At 38.6% G+C, this 24,601-nt stretch overlaps 1 protein-coding gene across 11 annotated transcripts in view; it reads left to right on the top strand.

Annotated features, from left to right (window-relative positions):
- Nucleotides 1–24,601, top strand: part of CDH18 (cadherin 18) — a 513,966-nt gene that overhangs the window by 345,421 nt on the left and 143,944 nt on the right. For all 11 annotated transcript variants that reach the window (XM_030500750.1, XM_030500758.1, XM_030500767.1 and 8 more), the window contains one exon: nt 2,854–3,333. In XM_030500750.1, coding sequence (XP_030356610.1) covers nt 3,106–3,333 — 228 coding nt within the window. In that variant the 5' untranslated portion in view covers nt 2,854–3,105. The remainder of the gene's footprint in view (nt 1–2,853; nt 3,334–24,601) is intronic.

The raw sequence follows: 24,601 nt of genomic DNA, 5'->3' as shown, positions 1-24,601 counted from the left end.
GTGGTGCAGGTTTTTAATGAGTGTTTATGCTAGACCTTTAGTACGAGTGTGCTGGGTAAATAAGAATGAGGACCTTTTTACTGAGCATTAATTAGACTTCGGTTATAAGAGATGTTTAGCAGAGTGAAAACGCTTCAAAGAATCTTCACTAAAAATCATTCCTCTTTTAACCGTCGAATTTGTCATAGTGGAAACAATTCTCCAGGCTTCACACACAACTCAGGAACAGTTGAGGCCTAAACTTCTAAGCATGATTATAACAGGAAGTAGATGCATTATAATTATAATAATGGTTACTATTATTATTGTGGTGGTGGTGTTTTTATTGAAAGTATTTGTTCAGAACAAAGAATTCTAAAACTTTAATTTTGGGAGCAAGTGTTTAACACTTAATTTCTGAATTGAGTTAAATAAAAGTGTTTTTTACAAATATAAATTTAATGCCTCCTAGTTAATGCTAGGAAGAACAGGTATTTCTGAGATGAAGGAGCCCTTCATAGTTTTGTCTCCTATTTATTCTAAGTCATATGAGGCCGAGACTATGAAATACCACAGTTTACAGGCTCCGTCTTGTTTTTTGCTTGTTTTGTTTTGTTTTGTTTTGGGGTTTTGTTTGTTTGGTTTGGGGTTTGGATTTTTTTTTTTTGTTTGATTTTTTTTTTTCCCCCCCTATGAATGACTTCTGAGAGGGGAAAGAAACAAAGTTCTGTGTAGTAAATCTTGATTTGTGGGTATCTATCTATCTTCTGCACTCATTTATATTTACTCTTATACGGCAAGAATTTTCCACTACCACCATTCCCACAGTTCTTATAAAGGAAAGTTCAGTAGTAATGATTCCAAATTCATTTAAAATGTGCCATTCTGAGAAATTTCAATGCACATTTTTAACATTATGCACTGCTTATAGTCTTATGAACTGCTCCCAGGCATTTCCCAAGATGGAAACAAAGGGAAGAAAAACAATACTTGAATGGATAAAATTGCAGCCTTATCATTTTGTGAGGTACTGATTAATTTTAATGTACATCTGAAGTATAACAATGACTAATCTATTTAAATAGTTCATCTGTAAATATAGAAATCTTTAGAAGGCAATTGCACGCCTCAAGGCAAAAACTGATTTCTAGCAAGAATCGGGAAAGAATGCAGGAAGTCAAGGAAACTACAGAAGAAGAGCATATAGTTTGAAACAAATGTGAGACCCAGAATGTCTGGATTCTGTCCCTGGTATTACTTACACTTCATACAACTGTGTATTAATTTAACTGTGAAAAATTCCTATTAAATCACATTTGTACTAAAGAAGGTAACAATACATCATGTCATATGAATTTGTTCTGAGATGGGATGTGAGGCTTTTAAGAGACTAATGGCTTGGACCTTTTAGGGGTTAAGGGGAGATTGCACTGATGTGGAAATAGGAAGCAGGGTAGTACTAAATGTCTAAAAACTTCTTTCCTCAGTAGAAAATACCATACAGAGTTTCTTTTTTAACTCCTGCTGAGCTGCAGGAAACTGGAGTTCTTCCTTTACATCAGCATAATCCACTGTCCTGAACTGAGTAATAGTAATGGAAAATATGTCCTTTCTGGATATTTCTAATGTTGTAGAGCAGTCTTGAAGAATTCTTCCATTATTCTGATTAGAAACTGAATTTAGATGAATACAGAAGAAAGTATGGTTCAGCTTCCAGTATTATTATGGATTTGAAAGAACTGTAAGGGAAAAATTCTGTAGCCAAAAGACAGTTGATAAGCTTCCTTCAGTATTTTTCCTTCCTTCTTGCAGTATTTTTCCATCTGATTTCTAATTTCCTGTTTGATTCTTTAGAGAATTTGAATTTGTTCTGTTTGGTTCCCATGAAACTTAGAAACAAAATTAGTTTCATTGTGTTTCTGTTTACATTACTTGTAATGGTTTTATGATTCTCAAAGACAGCCAGTATTGGAAGACAGTTCTAATTTTTATAGATGTCGTTGCATGTTTTGAGACTCCTGATTGACTGATATCTTCAGATAACTGAACATATGGTTAACTTAGGGTAACTGTTTCTCTGAGGTTAAAGAGTTACTTTATTTTTTCAATGTACTTTGCTTGCTTTAAGTGCTAAATCAACTTCCATGCACATTTTTCACTTTTTACCGTTGTAGTATAAACGTTTAAATTTTCATCTTTAAGATTGAGAAAATACTGCCACTGGGAACTGAAATGCTTTTGTAAAAATAATACTGATCATCTGAACACCGGTACCTGAGCTTTCTGTCAGTATGAAGTAATCTTGTGAGGTTCCAGTATGATATTGGTTGGAATTTATTTAAAACGCAGGATGTAGAAGTGCATATTTTGACTGAAAATTCCAGTCAATGTGCCCTAATATTGACTCTGAATCCTCAGAGCCTATTTTGGAGGCTTTCTTTCAAAACCCATCTTAGCCTTGGTATTTTTCACCATGTTAGATCTCTTTGTGGTGTACAGAAGATCAAGAACTCATGTGAAATTACCAGTCACTATCTATGTAATGACACTGCAGCAGTGATTTTATTTTACTGCCAGACTAGGGCAGTGATTTGGAAGTAAGCCAAAGGAACTGGCCTGAATCATCCAGTTTTTAATAATGTGAATGTTTTCATAGCTTGGAAAAGCCATGGTAATTCTTAAGGTGTTCTAATCAAACCAATCTGAAAACACTTTTTACAACACTTTTACAGGAACAGTTGAAAAGAAATTCTAGTTAAAACGAGAATCTTTGAGAGACTGGATAGTACAGCTGTGAATGTAATGTAAGGTCAGAAACCTGAAAATTGCTGGGTTTAGTGATGAGTAAGTGGCTTTCTTTTCTTTCCCTATTAGATAGAAAATGGCCGGCTGTGGAACTCTATTGTGAAGACCTCAGAAGAAATACCAATTTTTCCAGTAAGCTTTTCATAATGTAAATATAATCTGAGCTTTTCCAAATGGGCAGCTAAACCATGAGCAAGCAGAAAAACCCATTTTGGACTGTATTTCTGAACCAGGCTTCACCTTGTTTCTCGGGAACTTATTAAAGGATTACAACTCAAAAGACAAGAGAAAGAAAACCTTGAACAGGAAGCTTATCCTACAATGAGAATTACAAGTACATCTTGTATCTGCCCAGTCCTAGTTTGTCTCTGTTTTGTGCAGAGGTGTAATGGAGCTGCTCACCATGGCTCCATCAAGGTGACTAGAAATCAAACCAAACACATAGAAGGCGAAACAGAAGTACATCATCGTCCCAAGCGTGGATGGGTGTGGAATCAGTTCTTTGTTTTAGAAGAACACATGGGACCAGATCCTCAGTATGTAGGAAAGGTAAGGTTGATGTCTTCTTTTTGGGTTTGGTTTTGGTTTTGCCATCCCTTGAAATGTGGAATTGATAGACCAGGTGTCTCCTTAGATGGTGCCTCCTTTTTTAAAGTAGGACACCTCTGAGATTGCCATATTGAGATTGCACAATGAACTTGCCAATTGTATGTATATGCTTTCTGTTTATTATAAAGAAAAAATATAGATAAAAGTAAACAGGATGAAGATATTAAAATAGGATAACATAGTGTTTCTTCTGAGCTCAGCTAAACACTGAGTGCAGCTGATCCTCTCAGATCAGATTCTAGAACCCCAAATGCATGGAGCTTAAATATGTCACTGCTAAAGACTTTTCCAGGTATTTCAGAATAAGATTCAGCTTTATTTCAGGGAATATTATAAATGCAGTCTTAGTTTCATAGGGTGTTCATTCCACTCTGAAGGTAGGGTGAAAAAGGGATCCTCCAAAGGGAAATTCTCTGACATTCTTCATAAAAAGAAGCAGAAGGTGTGTTACTTATTAAAGTTCCTCAGAAGCCTGTGAGAACAAGAAGCCCTGCATTTATGTTTTGACATATATTAGGGAGCTTCGGGCATAAAGTTCATACTGATGCAGTTGTAGGCTGGCCAGCTGAAGTCTGGTTTATCATGTATAATGTTGTCTGTACAGCATGGTTTTAAATTTGCATTAAGATAACACAAAACTGTATATATAACTTTATTGCAAGATGTATGCCAGATGGAGCTTTTCTCGCCCTGAATACTGTCTTTCAGCATTATGATAGAATTTTTTTATTACATAATCTAGATTAGTCTTAATCTCCTTAATGAAAATGGAGAAAGACATTGAGTATGTTGGGTGAAGAAAGATTGTTAATGGAGATGAGGGTGTGGAAAAGGAATTATTTAATCTTAGTTTGCCTTCAAGTTGGGAATCCTGAAAATTATATCTCAGAGTATGAAAAAATATCCAAGGAAACCAGTAGCTTCTGAAATCACAGATGTCTGGTAGGAAGGGCTTTCAAATTTAAACATATTCGTCTGAACTAAAAATAGCAAGTGAAGCATCTGTATTTAAGGTACAGTTAACTTGAGGACCCAAAAAAAAAATTACTCAGTTATACCAAGCTTAGTAGAATACCAAGTATTTCAGCATACTAAAAATTGTTGAGATTTATGCAGAAAATGTAAACTGGAGAACGAGCTTTCTAAGTGGAGATAACAGACTGCATTGAAAGAGGAGCTTTTAAAGCGGGTAAGGGGATAAGGACATACACTTTCAGATCCATCTTAGACTGATTAGCATTTTCATGAATGATTTTGAAAACATTTTACAAACATGTTGCTGATGCAAAGCTATGCAGGAGAAGCAAAACATTGTCTGGAAAGAGCTAGGTAGCATGAATAAGATTTAGATATGGAGGTACATAGTAAACCTCAAGACCACAATGTGATAAGGCCCTTATAGACAATATCATGAATGTCAGTCATACACTATAGTTTGTCAGATGTAAGCGACAGAGGAAGAGAAAGATCTGCTTGGCAGATCAGTTATTGTCTCCACTGTCATACCTTAAAAAAGGTAAACAGCACACTAGCTGCAAAAGCTGAGATAAGCAAAATGGAGATAAAGTAGAAGTGAAGGCATTGTGGAAAATAATGTTAACCTGTTTATTGCTTTGATTAATTTGGCCAAGAAAAATGAATCTCTATGTGAAGCTATGCAGAGCAAAATGAATGGTATGTTTGGGGTGGTGTTAGAGAATAAAATCTAACCATATAACCACAGGGTTACAGGGGTTATGGAGAAGGCTGAGATACTCAATGACTTTTTTGCTTCGGTCTTCACTACAAGAGCTCCAGCCATACTGCTGCAAGTCACAGGAGGCAAGGGCAGGGACTAGGAGAACGAAGCAGCACCTGCTGTAGGAGAAGATGAGGTTTGAGATCATCTAAGGAACCTGAAGGTGCACAAGTCCTGACAAGATGCATCTGCGGGTCGTCAGGGAACTGTCAGATCAAGTGGCTAAGCCATTATCTATCATGTTTGAGAAATCGTGTCAATCTGGTGACGTTCGTACTGAGTGGAAAAGGGGAAATATAACTTCCACTTTGAAAAAGGGGAAAAAAGGAAGATACAGGGAACTACAGAGCAGTCAGTCTCACATTGGTGCCCAGCAAGATTACAAAGCAGATCCCCCTGGAAACAATGCTAAGGCACATGAACAGGGGGTGTGATTTGTGACAGCAAACATGGCTTCACTAAGGGCAAATCATTCCTGACCAATTTGGTGGCCTTCTATGATGGGGCCACCGCGTTGGTACATAAGGGAAGAGCAGGTGATGTAATCAAGGCATTTGACACTGTCCCATAGGACATCCTTGTCTCTAAATTGGAGAGGCATGGATCTGATGGATGGATGACTTGGTCAAAAAGGATTTGGCTGGATGGTCGTACTCAGAGAGTTGTGGACAACAGCTCAATGTCCAAGTGGAGAGCAGTGGTGAGTGGTGTTCCTTAGGAGTTGGCATTAGGACCAGCACTGTTGTCGGCGACATAGACACTGGGATTGAGTGCACCCTCATAAAATTTGCCAATGACACCAAGCTGTGTGGTGCAGTCAACACACAGAAGGGAAAGGATGCCATCCAGAGGGACCTGGACAGGCTCAAGTGGTGGGCCAGCACAAGACTCATGAAGTTCAACAAAGCCAAGTGCAAGGTCCAGCAGCTGGGTCAGGGCAATCCCAAGCACAGCGACAGGCTGGGTGGAAACTGGATTCAGAGCAGCCCTGAGAAGGACTTGGGGGCGTTGGGTGATGAGAAACTGAACATGAGCCGGCTTCAGTGTGCGCTTGCAGCCCAGAAGGCCAGCTTTATTCTGGGCTGCATCAAAAGGAGCGTGGCCAGCAGGTCAAGAGAGGTGAGTCTCCCCTTCTACTCCACTCTTGTGAGACCCCACCTGGAGTACTGTATTCAGCTCTGGGATCCCCAGCACAAGAGGGATGTGGACCTGCTCAAGGGAGTCCAGAGGAGGGCCACGAAGATGATCAGAGGGCAGGAGCACTTCTCCTATGAAGACAGACTAAGAGAGTTGTGGTGTTTAGCCTCAAGAAGAGAAGGCTTTGGGGAGACCTTACAGCAGCTTTCTTGTACCTAAAGGTGGCCTACAGGAAAGCTGGAGAGGGACTTTTTACAAGGGCATGTACAGATAGGACAAAGGGAAATGTTTTTAAACTGAAAGAGGGTCAATTTAGATTAGACATTAGGAAGAAATTCCTTATTGTGAGTGTGGTGGGACACAGGAGAAGGTTGCCCAGTGAAGTTAGGGTTGCTCCAACCCTGAAAGTATTGAAGGCCAGGTGGGACAGGGCTTTGAGCAACCTGGTCTAGTGAGAGATATCGCTGCTCATGGCAGAGGCGTTCGAACTAGGTGATCTTTAAGCTCCTTTCCAACCCAAACCATTCAGTGATTCTATTATTCTATGAAAATATGTTTGTTTAATTACTCCCACAAATAGTAGCGGAGAGCATGTGTTATTCTATTAATACACTTCAGAAGAAACCACAAGGGAAAGAGAAGAGCTTTCAAGTTGATTCAGCTTTTACTTGAAAAAAATGACATTTTGATGGCCATGAGTTAATTTCAAATGGAAAAAAAAAAACAAAATTCTGAAAGGGTCTGATAGGAACAGTGGAAACAAAAACCTGAAGGGCTTTAAAAGTAAAGCATGCTTGTCTTTGTGAAGGCATTTAGAAACATGGTAGCATGAAAGAACAGAGGCCTGGATTCAGTGAGCTAAAGGATGGTCCCTTTCAATATATTTTCTTTCAGCCTCTGACCACTCTATTAATGCTACATTTACAGGGATCAATGAATAGTATTTCTTTTAATCCTTCATGGTCAGAATGTGACTACATGCCTTGTTTGAGGAAATGTCTTTCTCTGTACATACCAATTTTTCTCCCCTTTTCCTCAGAGAATTCCCTGTGGTGCTCATAATTTTCTACTCTGAGTACTTCACATTATTATTAAGTTCATATTTGCAGAAGTTTTGTGGGACTTAGAAGCATCTGTACTCTATTTTCCATTCGTTGACATGGTTCTGATGAATTTACTGCAAAGATCAATCATACTAGTTCAGGCATATATTTTTAATTCAGAAAAAAAATCTGGCTAAGACTGACATTAGTAGTTAGCAAAATTTTGTTACTGGTCATTGTGCATGAGTTCCTTTTCATTTTGAAAAATAGATGTTTTACTGATGTCACATTTAATTGTACTCACTGCATCAAGGTCTCATTTTGCCTTTAATTTGACAAGAAGCTTTCATGCAAAGCCCCTCAGTTTATGAAGGAAGGCAATGTGAGCAGTGTCCTTTTATTTCTGTTTGGGGGCAGCAAGCTATCAGTTCTGTCAGTTATTAATTCTGTGAACTACTCTGCTTCACTGGTGAGAGTTTTGCCATTTGAGATCTGTCCTTTCACATTTTTCACACCCAATTTGGAAGTAACATCACAGAAAGCAGAGTCATTACGTACAATGCTGTTATAATGATTAGAGTCATTGTCATGGAAATGCACACTGCAGAGAAGAATAGGATAGGCCTGCAATGAAAATGGTAAAGTTTCTCATTCTTATCCTGAAGTGACTGTCAAGAGGATGGATTAATTTACTGCCATCATCTGTTATACTGCAACTGTTAGGACAACAAGTCATCATTATATTAAAATATCAAGCATATCTCCATTCCCCAGTCATTATTTCTTTCCTCTAAAAAAAAAAAAAGTCATTTGGAGACTGTAAATGTGTATAAAATTAACCCATATTAGCCATACTCAGAAGGTTTTTATAGCAACATGTCAAAACACGGGTCCTGGGAAAACGAGTTTGTTGTAGAAATGAGAAGTGATCCTTTTGTAGATGTTAAGTATTCTGTGTAGTTCTGAGATTATTGAAGTGGTTCCCTGCTGTTGCACTTGGTGTAAGTCTTCAATGTTCCAGGGTATGTTTTCCTGAACAAACAACTCCAAAACTAGTTTTGTATTAAAAAAGGTATCTTTAAAGAATTTAAAACTAGAGCGACCATTAATCTAAAATAATGAATTATTTGTGGTAATTATTTGAAAACTTCCCAATGATCAGTAGTATCTCACAACATTGGTTCTGACAGGTTGCTTATCTGTGATTGCAAGTATGTGCATGTGTGTGTGTGCGTGGTGGACAAACTGTGTAAATTAAGTGGGAACAAATATTCTTGTCTCAAATAAGCAGCTTGAATCCACAGAACTGAGCTTTCAGCTACATGAGACTTCTTGTCTTTTGCATCTCCCTGATGAAAACTACTCATATGAAAACATAGTGAAAGGGGCAGGCCTAGTGAATGCGCTGTAGCCTGGTGAGTAGTCAGGTACCATCTGCACCAGCTCAGAGGAACAAAGATTCTCATGAGGAAATTGAGAAAAACTTGTGCTGCAGAGCTGCAAACTGTTAACATTTCTCAGTTGCCATGGCTGATACAGTTTGCATTTCTCTTGCATTTTCCCCATGCTTCCAGATTAGATAATTCACGTGTCAGAATATGGGGGGGAAAAAATCAAATAAACAGTTTTAGGAAAGAAGAGAAACAGAGTACATGTTTTCAGTCCATAACGTTCTTCATTTCGAACCTTCACACCTCTTTGTCTGTTCCTTCTAATATTTCTTAAAAATGAGAGTGCTTATACTTCTTAAAAGTGAGTGAGTTGCACTGGAAACAGGTCATAACTACACATTCACTGTCCTTTTTACTTTGAGGAGAGTAGATGTGCAGTGGTAAAGGGAAGATCAGCATTGGTTAGAGGCTGAATGAGTCATGCTGTTAGAGACAACAGCAGAGGAATACAATGAACAAGAGACACTTGATTTCTCTGTGGACACTTTGGATCTCTGAAATACAGAATGTGTACCTCTTCATCCACTTCAGATGCCCTCTGCAGGATAAATAGGAATGTTTTTTCAGACATTCCACTCTGTGTTGGTTTTCAACTACATTTTTATTCCCAAATTTGAGGGGTTAGGGGAGTGACACTTTGTTGTCACATTTTCACCTGTAATTCAAAACCACTTTCAGATTTATGTTGATGGGGGAGATGAAGAAGTATGGAACAGTGAGAAATGGGTGTGAATACAGGAAAGAGAAAATGAAAGTAACAGCTTTCAAAATGCACTAAAATGATTGTACTGAAAATTAGATTAAGAAAGAAATCCCAGGTGTTATATTGGATTTTAAAGGTAGTAATTCTGCTGTTACTTTTCTATCTTACTCTTGGAAACTGAAATATAGCATACCAGACTTGTAACTCAAAACTCTTCTTCAAAGTCATTGCAGTAAATTAGTTCTGATACAGGACAGTGATCTTCCCTGATCATATCAAGACAGTTTCATATCTCAGATTCCATGACAGAAAGGGGAAAATGTGTGTATTTTAGAGTAAGTGCCAACAAGAAACGGAAGTGGAGTTTTACAATTAAAATGATTTTATTTAGTGTTGGAGGTTAACATAAAGTATCCGATATTTCAGCATTTCAGACATAAGCGAAGAGTTCCAAAATTTATCCTGATAAAAAAGTGGGGAGTTTTTATGATAAAATGAAAAGGAAAGTGTAGGTATTATAGTCTAAAGCTTTTGCACATGGTTTATTAGCCCTTTTCATGCCTTCATAAAAAAGCATGCAAGTGGCATAATCAGCATCTAGAATAACATGCATCTCATTTTCTACCTTTTAGGTTGCAAGTTTCACAAATAATGTATTTAGATAAAATATTTTTCCTCTATAGCTAGCAAAGATGTGGTAGGAATAACAACCTAAGTACGCAAGCACAGATTTTTCTGTTCTTTTATAGACTTTGGTTGCTTCTTTAAAAGTTTATACTAGAATAGACCTATGTAGAAATAAAGTAAAAAGAAAAAGAGAGGTATTTTGGCTCAGCAAGCTTAAAAATCACGTATTTCATGTGTGTAGTGTGAAAGAGATCAACTTTTTAATCTTTTCACGGCTCTTAGAAGAAAGGGGGAAGATGAACATTGAATGAATACACTTAATATTTGAGCAAAGATTTTAGCTTCACAATTTTCAATTAAATTTAAGACTGAGATGTCTCAAGCTTCTGCCAAAGGACCTCTTGGTAAATCTGTGAAAGACTGAGATTATCAGTGTTTGCACTGAAGAAGTAGAGGTTTGTATTTTAATAGATCCCTTTTAATTTAAAAAAATAAAAAAATAAAAAATTCTCCCCTGTTAGAGTTTCTTCATAGATCAGTAACCTCAGATTTCATAATACATTCTATTTACTTCAGTCTTTATGGTTTTCTTCTTCCTGATTACTCAAAATCATCTTCTTCCCTGTTACAGGATTTTTATTGCATTAGGTCACTAACCTCAGATTTTACAGTACTTTTTATCTATTCCAATCTTTATGCTTCTCTGCTCTCTGATTACTCAGGTGCTAATTCTTGTCACCCTTACTGTTGCTAAATAACATTTTGATTCAGTGCCATTGAAGTTGGTTGAAAGCCAAAACTTACAACAGTGCTTACTTCTTTCTTCTGTCTGTCTCCCACTGTTGCTCAGGGAGCAGCCTTACCAAGAACAGAGGAAATGTGCCCCTCTCCATTTTAACTGTCATCACATCTGAGGTATTGCACATTATATGGTCTTACATCATGTCCTATCTCATTTTCTACTATAATTTTACAAAAAGCTAACTCAAGACTGTTGCCAACCCAAAAGCTTTTCAAAATAAAAATGTGCACATGTGTACTTGCTTTTCTTTTTTTCTTGAGTTCTGTTGGCACAGACGGCCCCCTTTGCTGCCTCCATGCTGATAGCAACCCTACCTTTATTCAATAATTGTTATTTGGCTTCTTATTGAGAGGTTGAGGACATACTACTGAAATTCTGCAAGTCATAGAATGCTGTGGACCTTTAGGTTTTAGTTATTATTTTTAAAGTGGAATCTCTAAACATTCAGAGGTTATTTGGGGGAAAATTAAACTCAAGGGAAGAGAATTCTTTCATCAGCCTTATCAATTTGACTTTCTTCTAGCGTGTTCAGCTGTATCTGAGGTTTCCTGAAGCATAGTAGTTGCATTGCAGTCCTTTGACAGAAAATGGTTATATACAGACTGACAAGGGCGTTTTGGTTTGACAAACCAACCAGAAAAACAGAAAAGCGTGAACATGTTGAAGTGTTCAGTTCTAGTCCAGAGACATGGGCTGAAGTGTTTACCTGGTTTAACTTCATTTAAGGCAATGTGGAATTGCACCAAGAAGAAACTTGGTCCTTTATGTCAAAACAGCACCACTGAATCTAATGTCAAAGTAATAACTGTTTTTGTAAGGAAGCTTTATGTAGTCTGTCAGTTCTATATTGCAAAACATTAGTTTGCAATGTGGAGATGGTTATGTCAACTAATGGTCAAAATAATTTTGTCAGTGTGATCTAATCTTCCCCGAGACTCTTACGGACTGAAAAAGTCTGTACAAAACTTGACCTCTTTTTTTTATTCTTTACTTCTTACCGTTTAATGATTTAGACACACCAGCAGCTGAAGTTCTGTCTTGTATGTGTTCTTTGCACTAACCGACTATATTGATGAAACCAACATCTTTTAGGTGGAACTGCCATTTCTCACTTAAACGTTTTAGTTGCTTGGGTTTTTGATTTTGGTGGCTTTTTTTAAATTTTATTTATGTATTTATTGGTGGGGAAAGCCAGCATTGTACCTACCTAGCCTTGTTCCTTCCTTCATTCTGGTTTTCATTTGGTCATGTATTGGTTTTACATAGCGAGGTGCTGGCAGGATGTCTGCCCGGGCATCCCTTGTGTGGAGCGGCCGATGCTGCCGGTGCCGGACACAGCCGGTCCCAGCCGGCTCCACCGGCCCCAGAGCAGGGCAGAGCTGAGCCCCTCAGCCACGGGCGGACGCCTCGGGGAAAGCCTGGGTAAGGAAGGGCAAAACGCTGCCTGGCAGCCAGGGCTGAGGGGAGCCGGGTGAGAAACAGCGCTGCGAGCCCCGAGGGCAGAGCGGGAGGAGGGCAGGAGGGGCTCCGGGCGCCCGGCAGAGATGCCCCTGCGGCACCGGGAGGGACTCCGGTGGGGGAGGCGGGGGTGGGGAGGATTCCCTGCAGCCCGTGGGAAGGTCCCAAGCTGGAGCACGGAAAAGCTTTGAGGAGGAAGGAGCAGCAGAGAGGAGCTGCTGTGGGCTGACCACAGTCCCCCATTCTTCATCCTCCTGTACCCCTGAGAGGGGAAAGAAAGAGAAGTGAAAGCAAGCCTGGGAAGAAGGGGGGGGGAGGGAGGGCGGAGAAAGGTGTTCTAGCTTTTGTCTTTTTTTCTTTTTTTTCCTCACCATCTAACTCTCTTTTAATTGACAATAAATTAAATTCATTTGCCTCATGTCAAATATGTTACAGTAATTGGTTAGTGATCTCGCTGTCTTTATCTCAACCTATTAACTTTTTTTCAGCTTATTTTCTCTCTGGTCCTGTTGATGAGGGGAGCGAGAGAGCAGCTGGTTGGGCTTTCAACAGCCAGCCAAGGTAGACCCACCACAAAGGTGGTGTGGTACAACTTGCCCTCTTTGCAACTGCATCTTTAACTTATGGCATACTCTGTATGCCTATCTTCTGTCAATCATTGTATCAAAGCTATGTAAAATGCCAAAATACTTTATTTCTGTATTTAAAAAAAACAAACCAAACCACAAGAGAGGTAGTGCGTTAATTACATCCATAAGATGTAGCAGTGAGGAAATAAAGATAATTCTGCATCCTTGTCTATTAGTCTTGAACTTGGTAGCTTTATTTTAAAGGATATTTACCAGCTACTCTTAAATCAATAGATGATGAAGCAGAAGGTATGCAGACAAACTCGTGTGATTTAGCATGTCAATTACTTCTTAAGTACCTTCGCAAGCTGATGGGCTCATTCATGTTCATGGCCTGTGTAACTTTTCATGTCCACATGTCTTGTTGTCTTTCTAAAGATTCTGCTGCATCATTTGGCTATTCAGTGTGTTTTATCGTCCCATGTGATATGTATTTATAAAAGGAATGTTATCTGGATTTTTAATTAGCTTGTTTATACAATAATAGGAACACTTCTGTCTGAATGATTGAAAGTCTACATTAAATAATGCTATTTACTGTATATCAAGCTACAAAGATTAAAAGAAAAAGTGCAGGGAGTCGAACATGATACTTAGGCAAATAGAATGCACATCACCACTGTTTTAGGTATTTTCTCCTTTTTTCATCTAAAAGAATGTGACAAGTGAAACCACGCAAAAACATGCTTTAGCAAGAAGATACCCTCTTTTTCTAAGGTGAAGATGGCTGTGAAAGAGTAGGGCTTTCAGGTTTAGCAGCTTGTTAGTTCATCTCAAAATGTCTGAAAAAAGACGGCAATATTCATAGATCCGTATATGAATATTGCAAAAGGTTAGTTGCGTGGTGTATTCTATACAACACTAAAGGTAATGACTCATATTGTTTGATGTTGATGTATTGCTTTCTCAGCAATTGCTTCTTTGCTATACATGAGGTTTTCTGGAGGAAAGGTTGCCTGTATGGAGCTGTTCAAGACTGGAGATAAAACAGTTGCAAAGATGTCTCTCTGCAGAAAGATATTATTAAAGGACTTGGGGAATAAGCTCAGCAGAAGAGCTGTCTCTAAGTCTGTTACTCAAGAACAGTAGTGTAGCTGTCCTGTATATTGAACATTTGTATCAAATCTTCATTTTTCATCTAAGAATGCTTTGGAATTTTCCATTAGGTTACAAACAAAGAAAAATCCCAGTCATCAGGGTAATAGTTTGTATTCATAAATTTACACTTGGGAATTACGTTGGGTTTAGTGTATAATTAATTCGTGTGGCATGGGGTATTGGATGCCCTTGTCTGTTTTGTTATCAGATACAAGTAAGCTGTTGCCAAAATGTATTTGTTTTATTATCTTCCAGTGAATTGGCATACTCAATACTTCAGTATAAATAAAACAGCTTTTCAAAGTCTCATATAAAAGGCATACCAATAGTTGCAGTTCTGCAGACATTTTTTCATATCGATCAAAGGACCTACATGAGCCATTCTTGTGATGATGTGTTGATAGTAAAAGAGGTGCTATCCACAAACGGAACGCTTCCTTTGAATTAGGAAAATCTGCTTAGGAAGAGGTTTCTGTACATGTTTACAAAACAAATTGAAATGCTTACGATTTATATAAATATAGTGGCTTTTTTCAATTTTTTTAATATGTTTTTATTGCTAGATTTATTTTACTACTTAATATTAATTATCTATTTTAATCGTTAAATTCAGTAGTATCCTAAAGAGGTATAATTTTGAATCTGGTAAAGGATTACAGAAGCAATGTTTGCACACCCTTGATATATGAACAATTTCTATCTGAAATTCTTGAGTCAATTCATGACAACATAACTATTTCAACAAACTAAAGAATGTCTTTATGGATGTTTCAGATGTATTATTAAAACTACAAGAACATTGTCATTACCTTGCTGACTGGAATAACAAAGTTGGTGACGATGTGTTGAGGGTGTTCAGATAGCTTCTATGGCAGCAAAAATGCAGTAGGAATGGGGTACTTCACTTACTCCCTGGAAGGCAGGAAAAATTTTACATTGAGGTTGAACCCTAGTATGAAAAGGCTCTAGCCATAATAAATTACTACTTCATAAATTACCTAGCCATCAAATCTCCAAAAGAAGAACTAAAGCTAAACTTAGTCTTAAGTAATGCTTAAAGTAAATGCCAAGCACCCACCAGAAAGAAGTGAAGGGCTAAGGGAAGTTGGAATGACTAAATGGCACAGTAGAGAGGGCAAATAAAGGCAGTCTTTTTAAAAGTGCAGTTGTTTCCACATGAGAGAAATAGAAACGACTGAGAAATTTTGCATCCTAATTGTAAAGCAAGCAACCCATCAAAGAAATTTTGAGGAAAAACTTAACACTAAAAAAAACAAAATTCTTCTCTAGAAACATCAAGATGAGGAAGCTTATCAGAGACTGTTGTGCTGAAAGACTGAAAGACAGTTGAGGTGTAAAAGGTGTAAAGAGAGCAAAACCAAGACTGTTGCAGAATTGCTGAAAGAATTTTTTTTAAATCTCTTTACCATGGGAGACCTGGGGGAGCACAGCACAGTCATTTTATAAGGAATGCGTAAAAGGAGGAGTCTCAAACTGAGGCACTGTGGAAGAAGCTATAGAAGAAATCCACAAATGAGCAGTTATTAATCACATAAACTTGGTGCAGTAATCCAAGAAGAAATACCTAACCCACTAATTTTGGTATAATAATATCTAAAACTACTTTGGTATCTGAGGATACAAACAGAAAATAACCTGAAAAAGAAAACAAAACAAAAAAAAAAAAATCCAAAACACCCCCCAAAAACTCTTCAAAACAAACAGCCGCAAAAACAACCAACCAACCAAAAAAACCTCAAATCCTGCATGTGGGGAAATCCAATGCCACGTAGCATTTAAAACTATTTGTGGAAAGCAGGGTGAATAGTCAAATGACACATTTCATTAATTATACTAAGCTATTGAGAAAAAAAAAAAGAAAGGAAATAATAACCATAAAGAAATGCATCAGGGGAATCTTCTAAGACTGACTGAAATTCAATACAGATAAATGTAGAATAGGGCACATGAGCAGCAGCTCAGTGGAGCAGTTTTAACCGAGTTGGCAGTTACCACTCATTAAAAAGACTGTAAGGTTATATGAGCTCTAAGATAAATCTCCATCAGCAAAGTGCTTAGAAACAACCCAGTGGATAAACCAAATATTAGAAATCATTAGGAAGAGGGGAAAAAACCTACCAAATATCTTACTGTATAAATCTGCTGTGCACCCGTGTCTCAAACATAAAGCATACTTCTCATTTTCTTATCCTTTTCCCCAGTCTTGCAAAAGAAATATTTCTGAGAAGGGCAACAAGGCTGATCTAATGTATAGAACAGTTCTGTATGAGGAGTGACTAATTAGTCCATTAGTCACTTTGATTTGAGAAACTCCGCCTTTCTGATCAACAACTTCAGTTCTAGAATTACAGTGTATAAAGCTGTTGTCTTTCTGAGCACAGGATTTTTTTATATGGGAAGGGATTGCTTTTCTTTCTTGTTAGTATGGAGAATGCGTGAGTAGGGGAGGGTTCTGACTGAAGAGATAAAGTGAGTTGGATAGTGGCCTAGACAGTTATAATCAGTGTGAGGATGTGAATCGGGAATGATTTTTCATGTTCCTTTCCTTCCCTCCTACATGGAGCAGGAGTCATTGGAAAAACAAACAAACAAAAATGAAAACAAAACAAAAAAGACCCATAGCACAGCATACTAGAAATAAAGAAAATAATGCAGTTCTTCACATATGAAATTGGTAAAACTGCTGAGTATAGGATGCTTTGATGTTTAATGCCACATCAGTGATCTTAATTAGTGTCTCAATAATGAATTGAGGTAATTCAGCAGGTAAAAAACATGGCACATTGAGATTAACAGCAAGCCATAGTTTGACAGAAAACCTGTGCATTCGAGAACTCAGAGCTGCACATCCACATGGGTAGCTGAGTTTTATCGCTAATAAATGCTAACAAAAATTGCTTTTGCCCATCACCTATATCACACGGATTTGTTGTCATATTAAATGTTATTCCAAGATTTATTGTGTTAGCAGCTATTATTGATGAACTCAGTCCATCCTCTCTTCTTAGATGATGTTTCCTCTACATGTCTGTAATGGCATGAGCAAATCTTTGTTTACATTTTATTTGGAGGATTTGGTTTCTCCATTTCTCCTCTATATTGTATGAAATCATTGCGACATGTTTTGTTCAGACACAAGGAATACATTCATGGTAGACAGTTTTCACACTTAAAGCAAGTTGGCAATTTACAGTGACTCATTCAAGGTTTGTTTTTATTTAAATAATTTTTCATGTAAAACTGGGATATAGATTCCAAGTAAAAGCTAAAATATAAACATGGTAGTATACCAGTGTACACAGCCTTGGGAACAAACAGGAGGAGCCAGAGCTCCGCACCCAGCCAGAAAGTTACGATATCATAGGAATAACTGATACATGGTGGGACAACTCATATGACTGGAGGATCCCGATGGATGACTTTAGGCTTGTTTGTAAAGACAGGCAGGGTAAGAGAGGATGAGGGGGTTGGAACTAGATGATCTTAAGGTCCTTTCCTGACCATTCTATGATTCTATGTTAAGGAGAACCTTAAATGTACAGAAGTCAGCTATGGCGATTGTGGAAGTCTCATCAAATGCCTCTGGGTCAAGATCAAAGGGGTTGTCTCAAAGGGGGATCTTAGAGTAGGCATCTGCTACCAACCTCCAAACCAACTTAATAAGACCAGCAAAGCAATATCTGGGTCACTTAAGCAAGCTTCAGGTCAACAGAACCTGCTTCTTATGTGTGACTTCAACTACCCAGATGTTTGTTGGAAGAGCAATACATCAGCTCAATGTCATCCATCAAGTTCCTGGAATACCTAGAGGACTGGCTTCCTCATACAAATGGTAGATGTGCCAACCAGGAACGAGGCATTTCTGGACTCGCTACTCACAAACTGAGAAACCCTTTGTTGTGATATCTTGGTCAGTGATAACCTTGGCTGCAGTGATCACAGTATTGTGGAGTTTGAGTTCCAGCTGAGCATGCTGAAGGCTAGTATGAAGACAAAGGATTTAGATCTTAGACAAGCAAATTTCAGAGCTCAGTTGGGAGTGATTGAATGAGAAGCTTCCATGGATGATAAATGAACTAGAAAGTGCTGGGAGATTTTCAGGAACTCTCTCCTGGAAGCACAAAACCAGTTCATCCCCTAATTCCAAGTAAGGGAATTAGGTGGAGTAAGAGACCCACTTGGCTTAACTGTGACCTGAGTCTGCTCAGAAACAAAAAAGGAGTCCCAGAGATGGGAAATGAATACCGTTTGCATGAATATGCAGATGAATAGCCGTGGAGAACTACAAGGGCGTTGCGAAGATGTGCAGAGATACAGTTACAAAAGCAAAAGCTCATCTCAAATTGAAATTGTCCAGAGATGTCGAAGACTACAAGAATGGGTTCTTTAGGTACATAAACAACAAGCAGAAACAGAAGAAAAATACTGGCCCACTGTTAAGCAGAGAAGGGAATTAGTCACTAACAACCCTGAAAAGGCAGAGACTCTCAACACTTTCTCCACCTCTGTTTTTACCAGCACTATTGGGTCCCAGGCCTTGGGAACAAAACTCCAGGTTGATGGTTGATGGAGACACAGATCCACTGTCAGTGGAAGGGTTGGTATGTGAGCCATACAGGAGCTTGACCTCTACAAATTGATGGGCCCTCTCAATATCCACCTGAGGGTGTTAAGAGAACTGGCTGACGTCATTGTAACGTCACTCTCCATAATTTTTGAGAAGTTGTAGAGATCAGGACATCCCAGAAGATTGAAGGAAGGGAAACGTCACACCCATATACAAGAAGGGCTCAAGGGAGAATCCGGTAAATTATAGGCTCATCAGTCTTACTTCAGTCCTTAGGAAAGTTGTGGAACAAAGCCTCTTGGTGGCTCTCACAAGTCAAATGAAGCACATGATTGGGAAAAGCCAGCAGGGGTTCACGAGGGGTAAACTGCTTGACAAACCTGATTGCCTTCTACAATGAAGTAACTTGCTCATTTGATGTGGGGCGAGCAGTGGACATTAGCTATCCAGATTTTTCCAAGGCTTCTGACACCGTTTTCCAAAGCCTCCTAGAGAAACCGATGTGTTACAGTCTTGACAAGTGGTCTGTGCAGTGGGCGGGGAACTGGCTGACTGGCCACAGCCAGAGGATGGTGGTAAATAGCTCCTTTTCAAACTGGCAACCTGTCACTAATGCGGTCCCATAGGGCCCAGTGCTGTTAAGTATCTGGTCTGAAAGATGTACTGACCACTTACACAGTAAACAGACATTCTGCTCCATGTCTCGGAAGTGTTCTAAGCTGTAGGGTATTAGCATTTATTTGTGGTGATTTTCTTTTCTATGGGAGAACAGTGCTTTTCTCTGTCTGTCTTTCATAGAAAATTATAATGAAAAAAAATCCCTAGGTGGAAATGTGATACAAGTATCAAATGACACAGCTACCCAAGGGAGAATGTGAAAGTTTCCTTTCTGGCTCAGTAGTAAGTTACTTTTAAGGTTTCTTCAAAATTGCTAGAACCAAAATTGTTAGATCTTCAAAATCAATATTCTTCCCTCCCAAAAAAACCTGAGAATTTAAAACTCTGCTATTTAGGAGCTTCTTCATCAATGTAATCCCCTAAGTGTATCTGTAGGTGCAATATTGGTTTATTAAACTGGAAACCTCTAAATGACAACACTCTTCCTCCAGTAAAATTGTCTTTAATATTTCAGACTATTGAACACTAAGTAAGTGCAGAAAAGGGATCTTCTCAATGTGTCAGGGTACAGACAGGAGTGCAAGAGTGCTCCAGTTTCTCAGCCCTTCTATTTTACATTGAATAATCGTGATTTGAAATGCTCCCTATTTCCCATGGTATTCCCTTCTGTTGAGTTATTTTCCAGTCCATGGTTACTGTGTTTTCTAACACCTGCATCCCTCCCCCATCAGCACTGTTTTTAAAGAAATGGAGGCAAACTTTTTAAAATATGTTGAGATTCTGCAGGAGCACTTTCTCCTCGTTCTTCATTATTCAGCTGGATTCCCTTCACTTGTTGAAATTCTAGAATTGCTGAAGTTCCAGAATTGCAGTTCCCAGCTTCCAGCAATTCGCGGTTGTGTTAGCTACATCTAATCTGTCTTTCTTATACCTGTGGCTCTAAAAGACCACTGTGCTCTGACTTCATGTGGATTCTTTGGAGGCTGAAAGATCTTCATATTACCTCATGTCCATGTGGCAGCTTACGAAAGATCATATTAATGTATGAACAAAATACTCTTTGTATGTGGACACCAGAAGCTAAATGAGAGCTGTTCCATGCACTTCAGACCTTTCTCATTCTGAAATGTACTGAATAGGAAGTAAGTTTCAAGACTACGTATTGTATTCATACATTACAGCTATATGAGCTGCTAATGGGAAGCAAGATAGAAAAAGTATGAGTGATTTTGGTTTGTATTGCCTAGCGTCTAGGGTCCAAAGATTCTTGAGACATATTAGTTAATTCATCTTCACAGCATGATCTGAAACTTAGTTTTAGGGATACTTCAGCTGAATCATTGGGAAGTAAACTGAGTTCCCAAAGAGCACATAGCAAGAAGCCTGTTCTTCCCATCCCAGTATTAATTTAAGGAAAGAAAAAAAAAAGAAAAAAAGACAAAATTTATTCCTCAACTTTTATTCATTTGGGTTGCATCTTTCCAGACCTCTTGCTCTTACATATACCCCTGAGTATGCATGGAGTAGCAGTCAGTGTTCCTGGCTCTTGGCACCACGACAAGCAAATGCTTTTTATATCAGACAGATGCAGACTTGTTTCTGATGTCTACTCAAATATGGCTGAAGGCATAATCCAAGAACACAAAACAAGGGAATTAACGAGTAGTGTTGTACTCTGAAATGTTCATCACTCCACTGAAGCTATAATAGGTAGTCATGCAGTGTAAAAGAGGACTCTGTACCTACCATTTCCTTGTTTTTTTTCTATGTGCAGATATTGTGCAGAGAGAAATCTGTATCTGTACTGCCTTGATTTAGCAGAACATAAGCACTAAAGTGTTGGAAATATGCAGTTTACTAGACAGTAAGTGTAGCATCTCATATGGTAATTAATAACATCTAATATCATATTAACACATTAAAGAGCTTTATGTTGTTATACTAAGTTTCTGAATAGCTCTAGCAAATCACACTGATGTGACAATAATGTGAATGTCACAGGCTGGCTTCTCAGCTGATGTAAATGCCAAATGATTGTATTTGTTCTCTAAATTGTATCTGAAGATCTTACCACATCTATAGAGAATCAAGGAGAATTGTATACAACATAATTGTATGTTGAGGTCTGTGTCCTAGTTGCTGTTTATTTCATGCACCCTCTGAAGAGTTTCTGACAGAAACTAGTTACGAGTTTAGTCTGCAAAGCTCTCCCAGAGGGGAAATCATGAATCAGCTTTGTAGAGTAAGATGTTTTGGGAAGCATGTGGGGTTACAAGATGACACGAGGAGAACTTGGTTTCTGTTCTGTTAGTTATTGGGAAAACAACTTATTTGGACAAAAGCGCATGGAAAATGCAGAACACAGGTTATAGTAGCAAAAGGAAGTCCAAGTGCTGAAAGAAGTTACCCAAGTGGCCACTATGCAGTGTCTGTACAGATTAATCTCAGATCAACCAGCATTCAGGCATAAAATTACAGTGAACTTGTTTGGTCACCCTTCAGGATATTTCATCACTTTTTGAAAGCTTTCTGATTTGGGTCAGCTTTTTCAGTTCTGTCTCTCTTGGAAGAATATAGATATTTTGCCAAACGTATCCTGGGCTGCATTAAAAGAGGTGTGACCAGCAAGTCAAAGGAGGTGATCCCACTGCTTTACTCTGCTCTTGTGAGACCCCACTTGGAGAACTGTCTACAGTTCTGGTGTCCTCAACTTACGAAGGACATGGGGCTGTTGGAGCAAGTCCAGAGGAGTGCCGTGAGGATGATAAGGGGACTGGAGCAACCCATATGAAGACAGGCTGAGGAAGTTGGGGCTGTTCAGCCTGGAGAAGAGAAGGCTGCGTGGAGACCTCATAGCAGCCTTCCAGTATCTGAAGGGGACCTACAAGGATGCTGGAGAGGGACTTTTCATCAGGGACGGTAGTGATAGGACAAGGAGTAATGGATATGATTCTATGATTTAAACTTAAGCAGGGAAAGTTCAGGTTAGATATAAGGAAGAAATTCTTTACTGTGAGGGTGGTGAGGCACTGGAATGGGTTGCCCAAACAAGTGATAAATGCTCCATGCGTGGCAGTGTTCAAGGCCAGGTTGGACAGAGTCTTGGGTGACATAGTCTGGTGTGAGATGTCCCTGCCCATGGCAGGAGGGTTGGAACTAGATGATCTTAAGTTCCTTTCCAACCCTAACTATTCTATGATTCTATATTTTTAGGTTATTACATCAGTTATATGAGAAATATCTGAAATTTGAAACAAATTAAAATGGTCACCTGTGAGAATAAAATGGATGACTTGCCTTTGATGGCTATGCAGAACACCTTTTATAATTCCTGTGAAGTTCCCATATCTATAGATCACTAAGATTTGCCTAGACCTTTTTTATCTTGTTGCCTTTCAAGTTGAACAAAATAGTTGCATGCAGATGTAGTTCTGAAAAATGAAGTTAAACTACAGAACCTTTGGGCTTCATAAGCAGTAGTTCTACTTTTGGGGAATTTTGCAGAAACCTGACTGACCTCAGAAAGGTTGCCGAGCATTGCAGCAGTGTTTTATGGGTTTTATTAACATTCACCTGACAAGCAGAAGCTATATTGGGAATTGACTTCTGTTTGATAACTTTTTGTTATGTGGAGACAGCAGGATATGGGTGAGGTAATGAGTAAAAGAATCTGTGTTATCCACTGGGAGTTTCAAAGAGTGTAAAGGGCCAGTTCTCGCCTGTTCTCGCAAGCTGGGATGCTTGTCAGAGGGCACACTGAGAAGCTATGTTGCTGAATTAATCATGCATGTGAGACGTACAACAAACACAATTTCATTAATTAATTAATTAACCACCATGTTTACTGATGAGGTGAGTTGCGAGTGTCTTGATTTATGGCCTTTAATAAGTGAATTTAGTTTCCTGACAAGGAGCGAAATTGAGTACCAAAGACGTTTGTTTGTACATATTTATGAAACTCCAGATGAGGGAGAAGAAATGATTCCCAGTTCAATTCGAAATTTGATTGTATGACTGGAAAATGATATGTGCATAGTAGAAGAGTTTCTCTTTTCCTCTTAAACTAATTAAATACATGCAACAAGAAGACCAGTATTATACTTCGTATAAATTTAACTTCTTTTTTTTTTTCTTTTTTAATTTCCTGTTTTGTCAAAGATGGCAGGAATATTTTTATGGGTCAGATTCTCACCTGGTATTTTTTACATTGGATCTGAATATTATTATTTGTAGAGCTACTTTATTCTCTGTATTAATGTCTTTAACTGGGGGCTGCTTACCAAGTTTTTTTTCTGTTTTGCATTCACAAATGCTTCTCATGTTATAATTAGATAAACAGGCTAGTAATTTTTTTTTTTTTCTTTTTCTTTTTGGGGGGTGGGGGAAGGAGATGCTCCACCTTGAGGAATTGGGTAGTGCTCTGAGGGCAGGGTGGCAGTGGGGGAGACAATGTCTGGAGTCAGGAAATGGAACAGCAGAGAGCACTGATAAGAGTAGGTTTTTGCCTCCTGCAGGATACTGTTAGGTCTCAGTCTCCTGTGAGGAGCAGTGCAAGTGGTGCATTCTCTCGTAGCTCAGGACAGCAAGAATGACTACACATGGAGCAGTGGTGAGTCATTAGCCAGAACAGCAGGGAGAAAGGATACAGCACAGTTACACGCAAGAGAACATGATGAGGTGGGATTGACAACTAGATCTGGAAGTATGAGGACTGTGAAAGGAGGGTAAAGCTTCAAATCAGATTTTCCTTCATCATTTATTTGCCATTTAATTACCAGCTGCAATTATGGACCAGAATGAATGATCCTAATTTAAATTACACTGTCACCTCTCCAGGATCTTCAGATTGCTGGAACTGTGGAAGGGAGTATTAGTGAAATAAGAGTCCGTACTGTTACATTTCCGATAGTGTCTCTACAAGTTGAGTAATTCTGCTGAGTGACATTATCTTTCACAGTTTTAACATTGCCTTTTTAAAAATAATTAAAAAAAAAAATGCTGGATTTAGGGTATACATCAATGTACAGATGCTTAATAGCGTTAGCTTTGTTCCCTTCTGTCCTGACTGACAGCTGCAAAAGGAGAAGAAAAAACTTTTGTCATGCTTTGCTTAAAAATGAGCACCCCTCTTAATGGGAGGATCCCCGAGGTCTCACCACTCAGTTGGAATGGTGGGCGAGAGATAAAAGGACATGTATAACAAATAAGTATGTATCCCTGTGAGTTCAAAATATATTTTTTTCTTTCTATGTTCCTCCATAATTAAGCCTCACCTCAGTAAACACTTCTGTTGTTTTCAAAAATGATAAAGTTGTT

Source organism: Strigops habroptila, chromosome 1 (assembly GCF_004027225.2).
Source record: "Strigops habroptila isolate Jane chromosome 1, bStrHab1.2.pri, whole genome shotgun sequence".
Taxonomy (NCBI): Eukaryota; Metazoa; Chordata; class Aves; order Psittaciformes; family Psittacidae; genus Strigops; species Strigops habroptila.
This window is presented reverse-complemented; position numbering and strand designations above follow the sequence as displayed.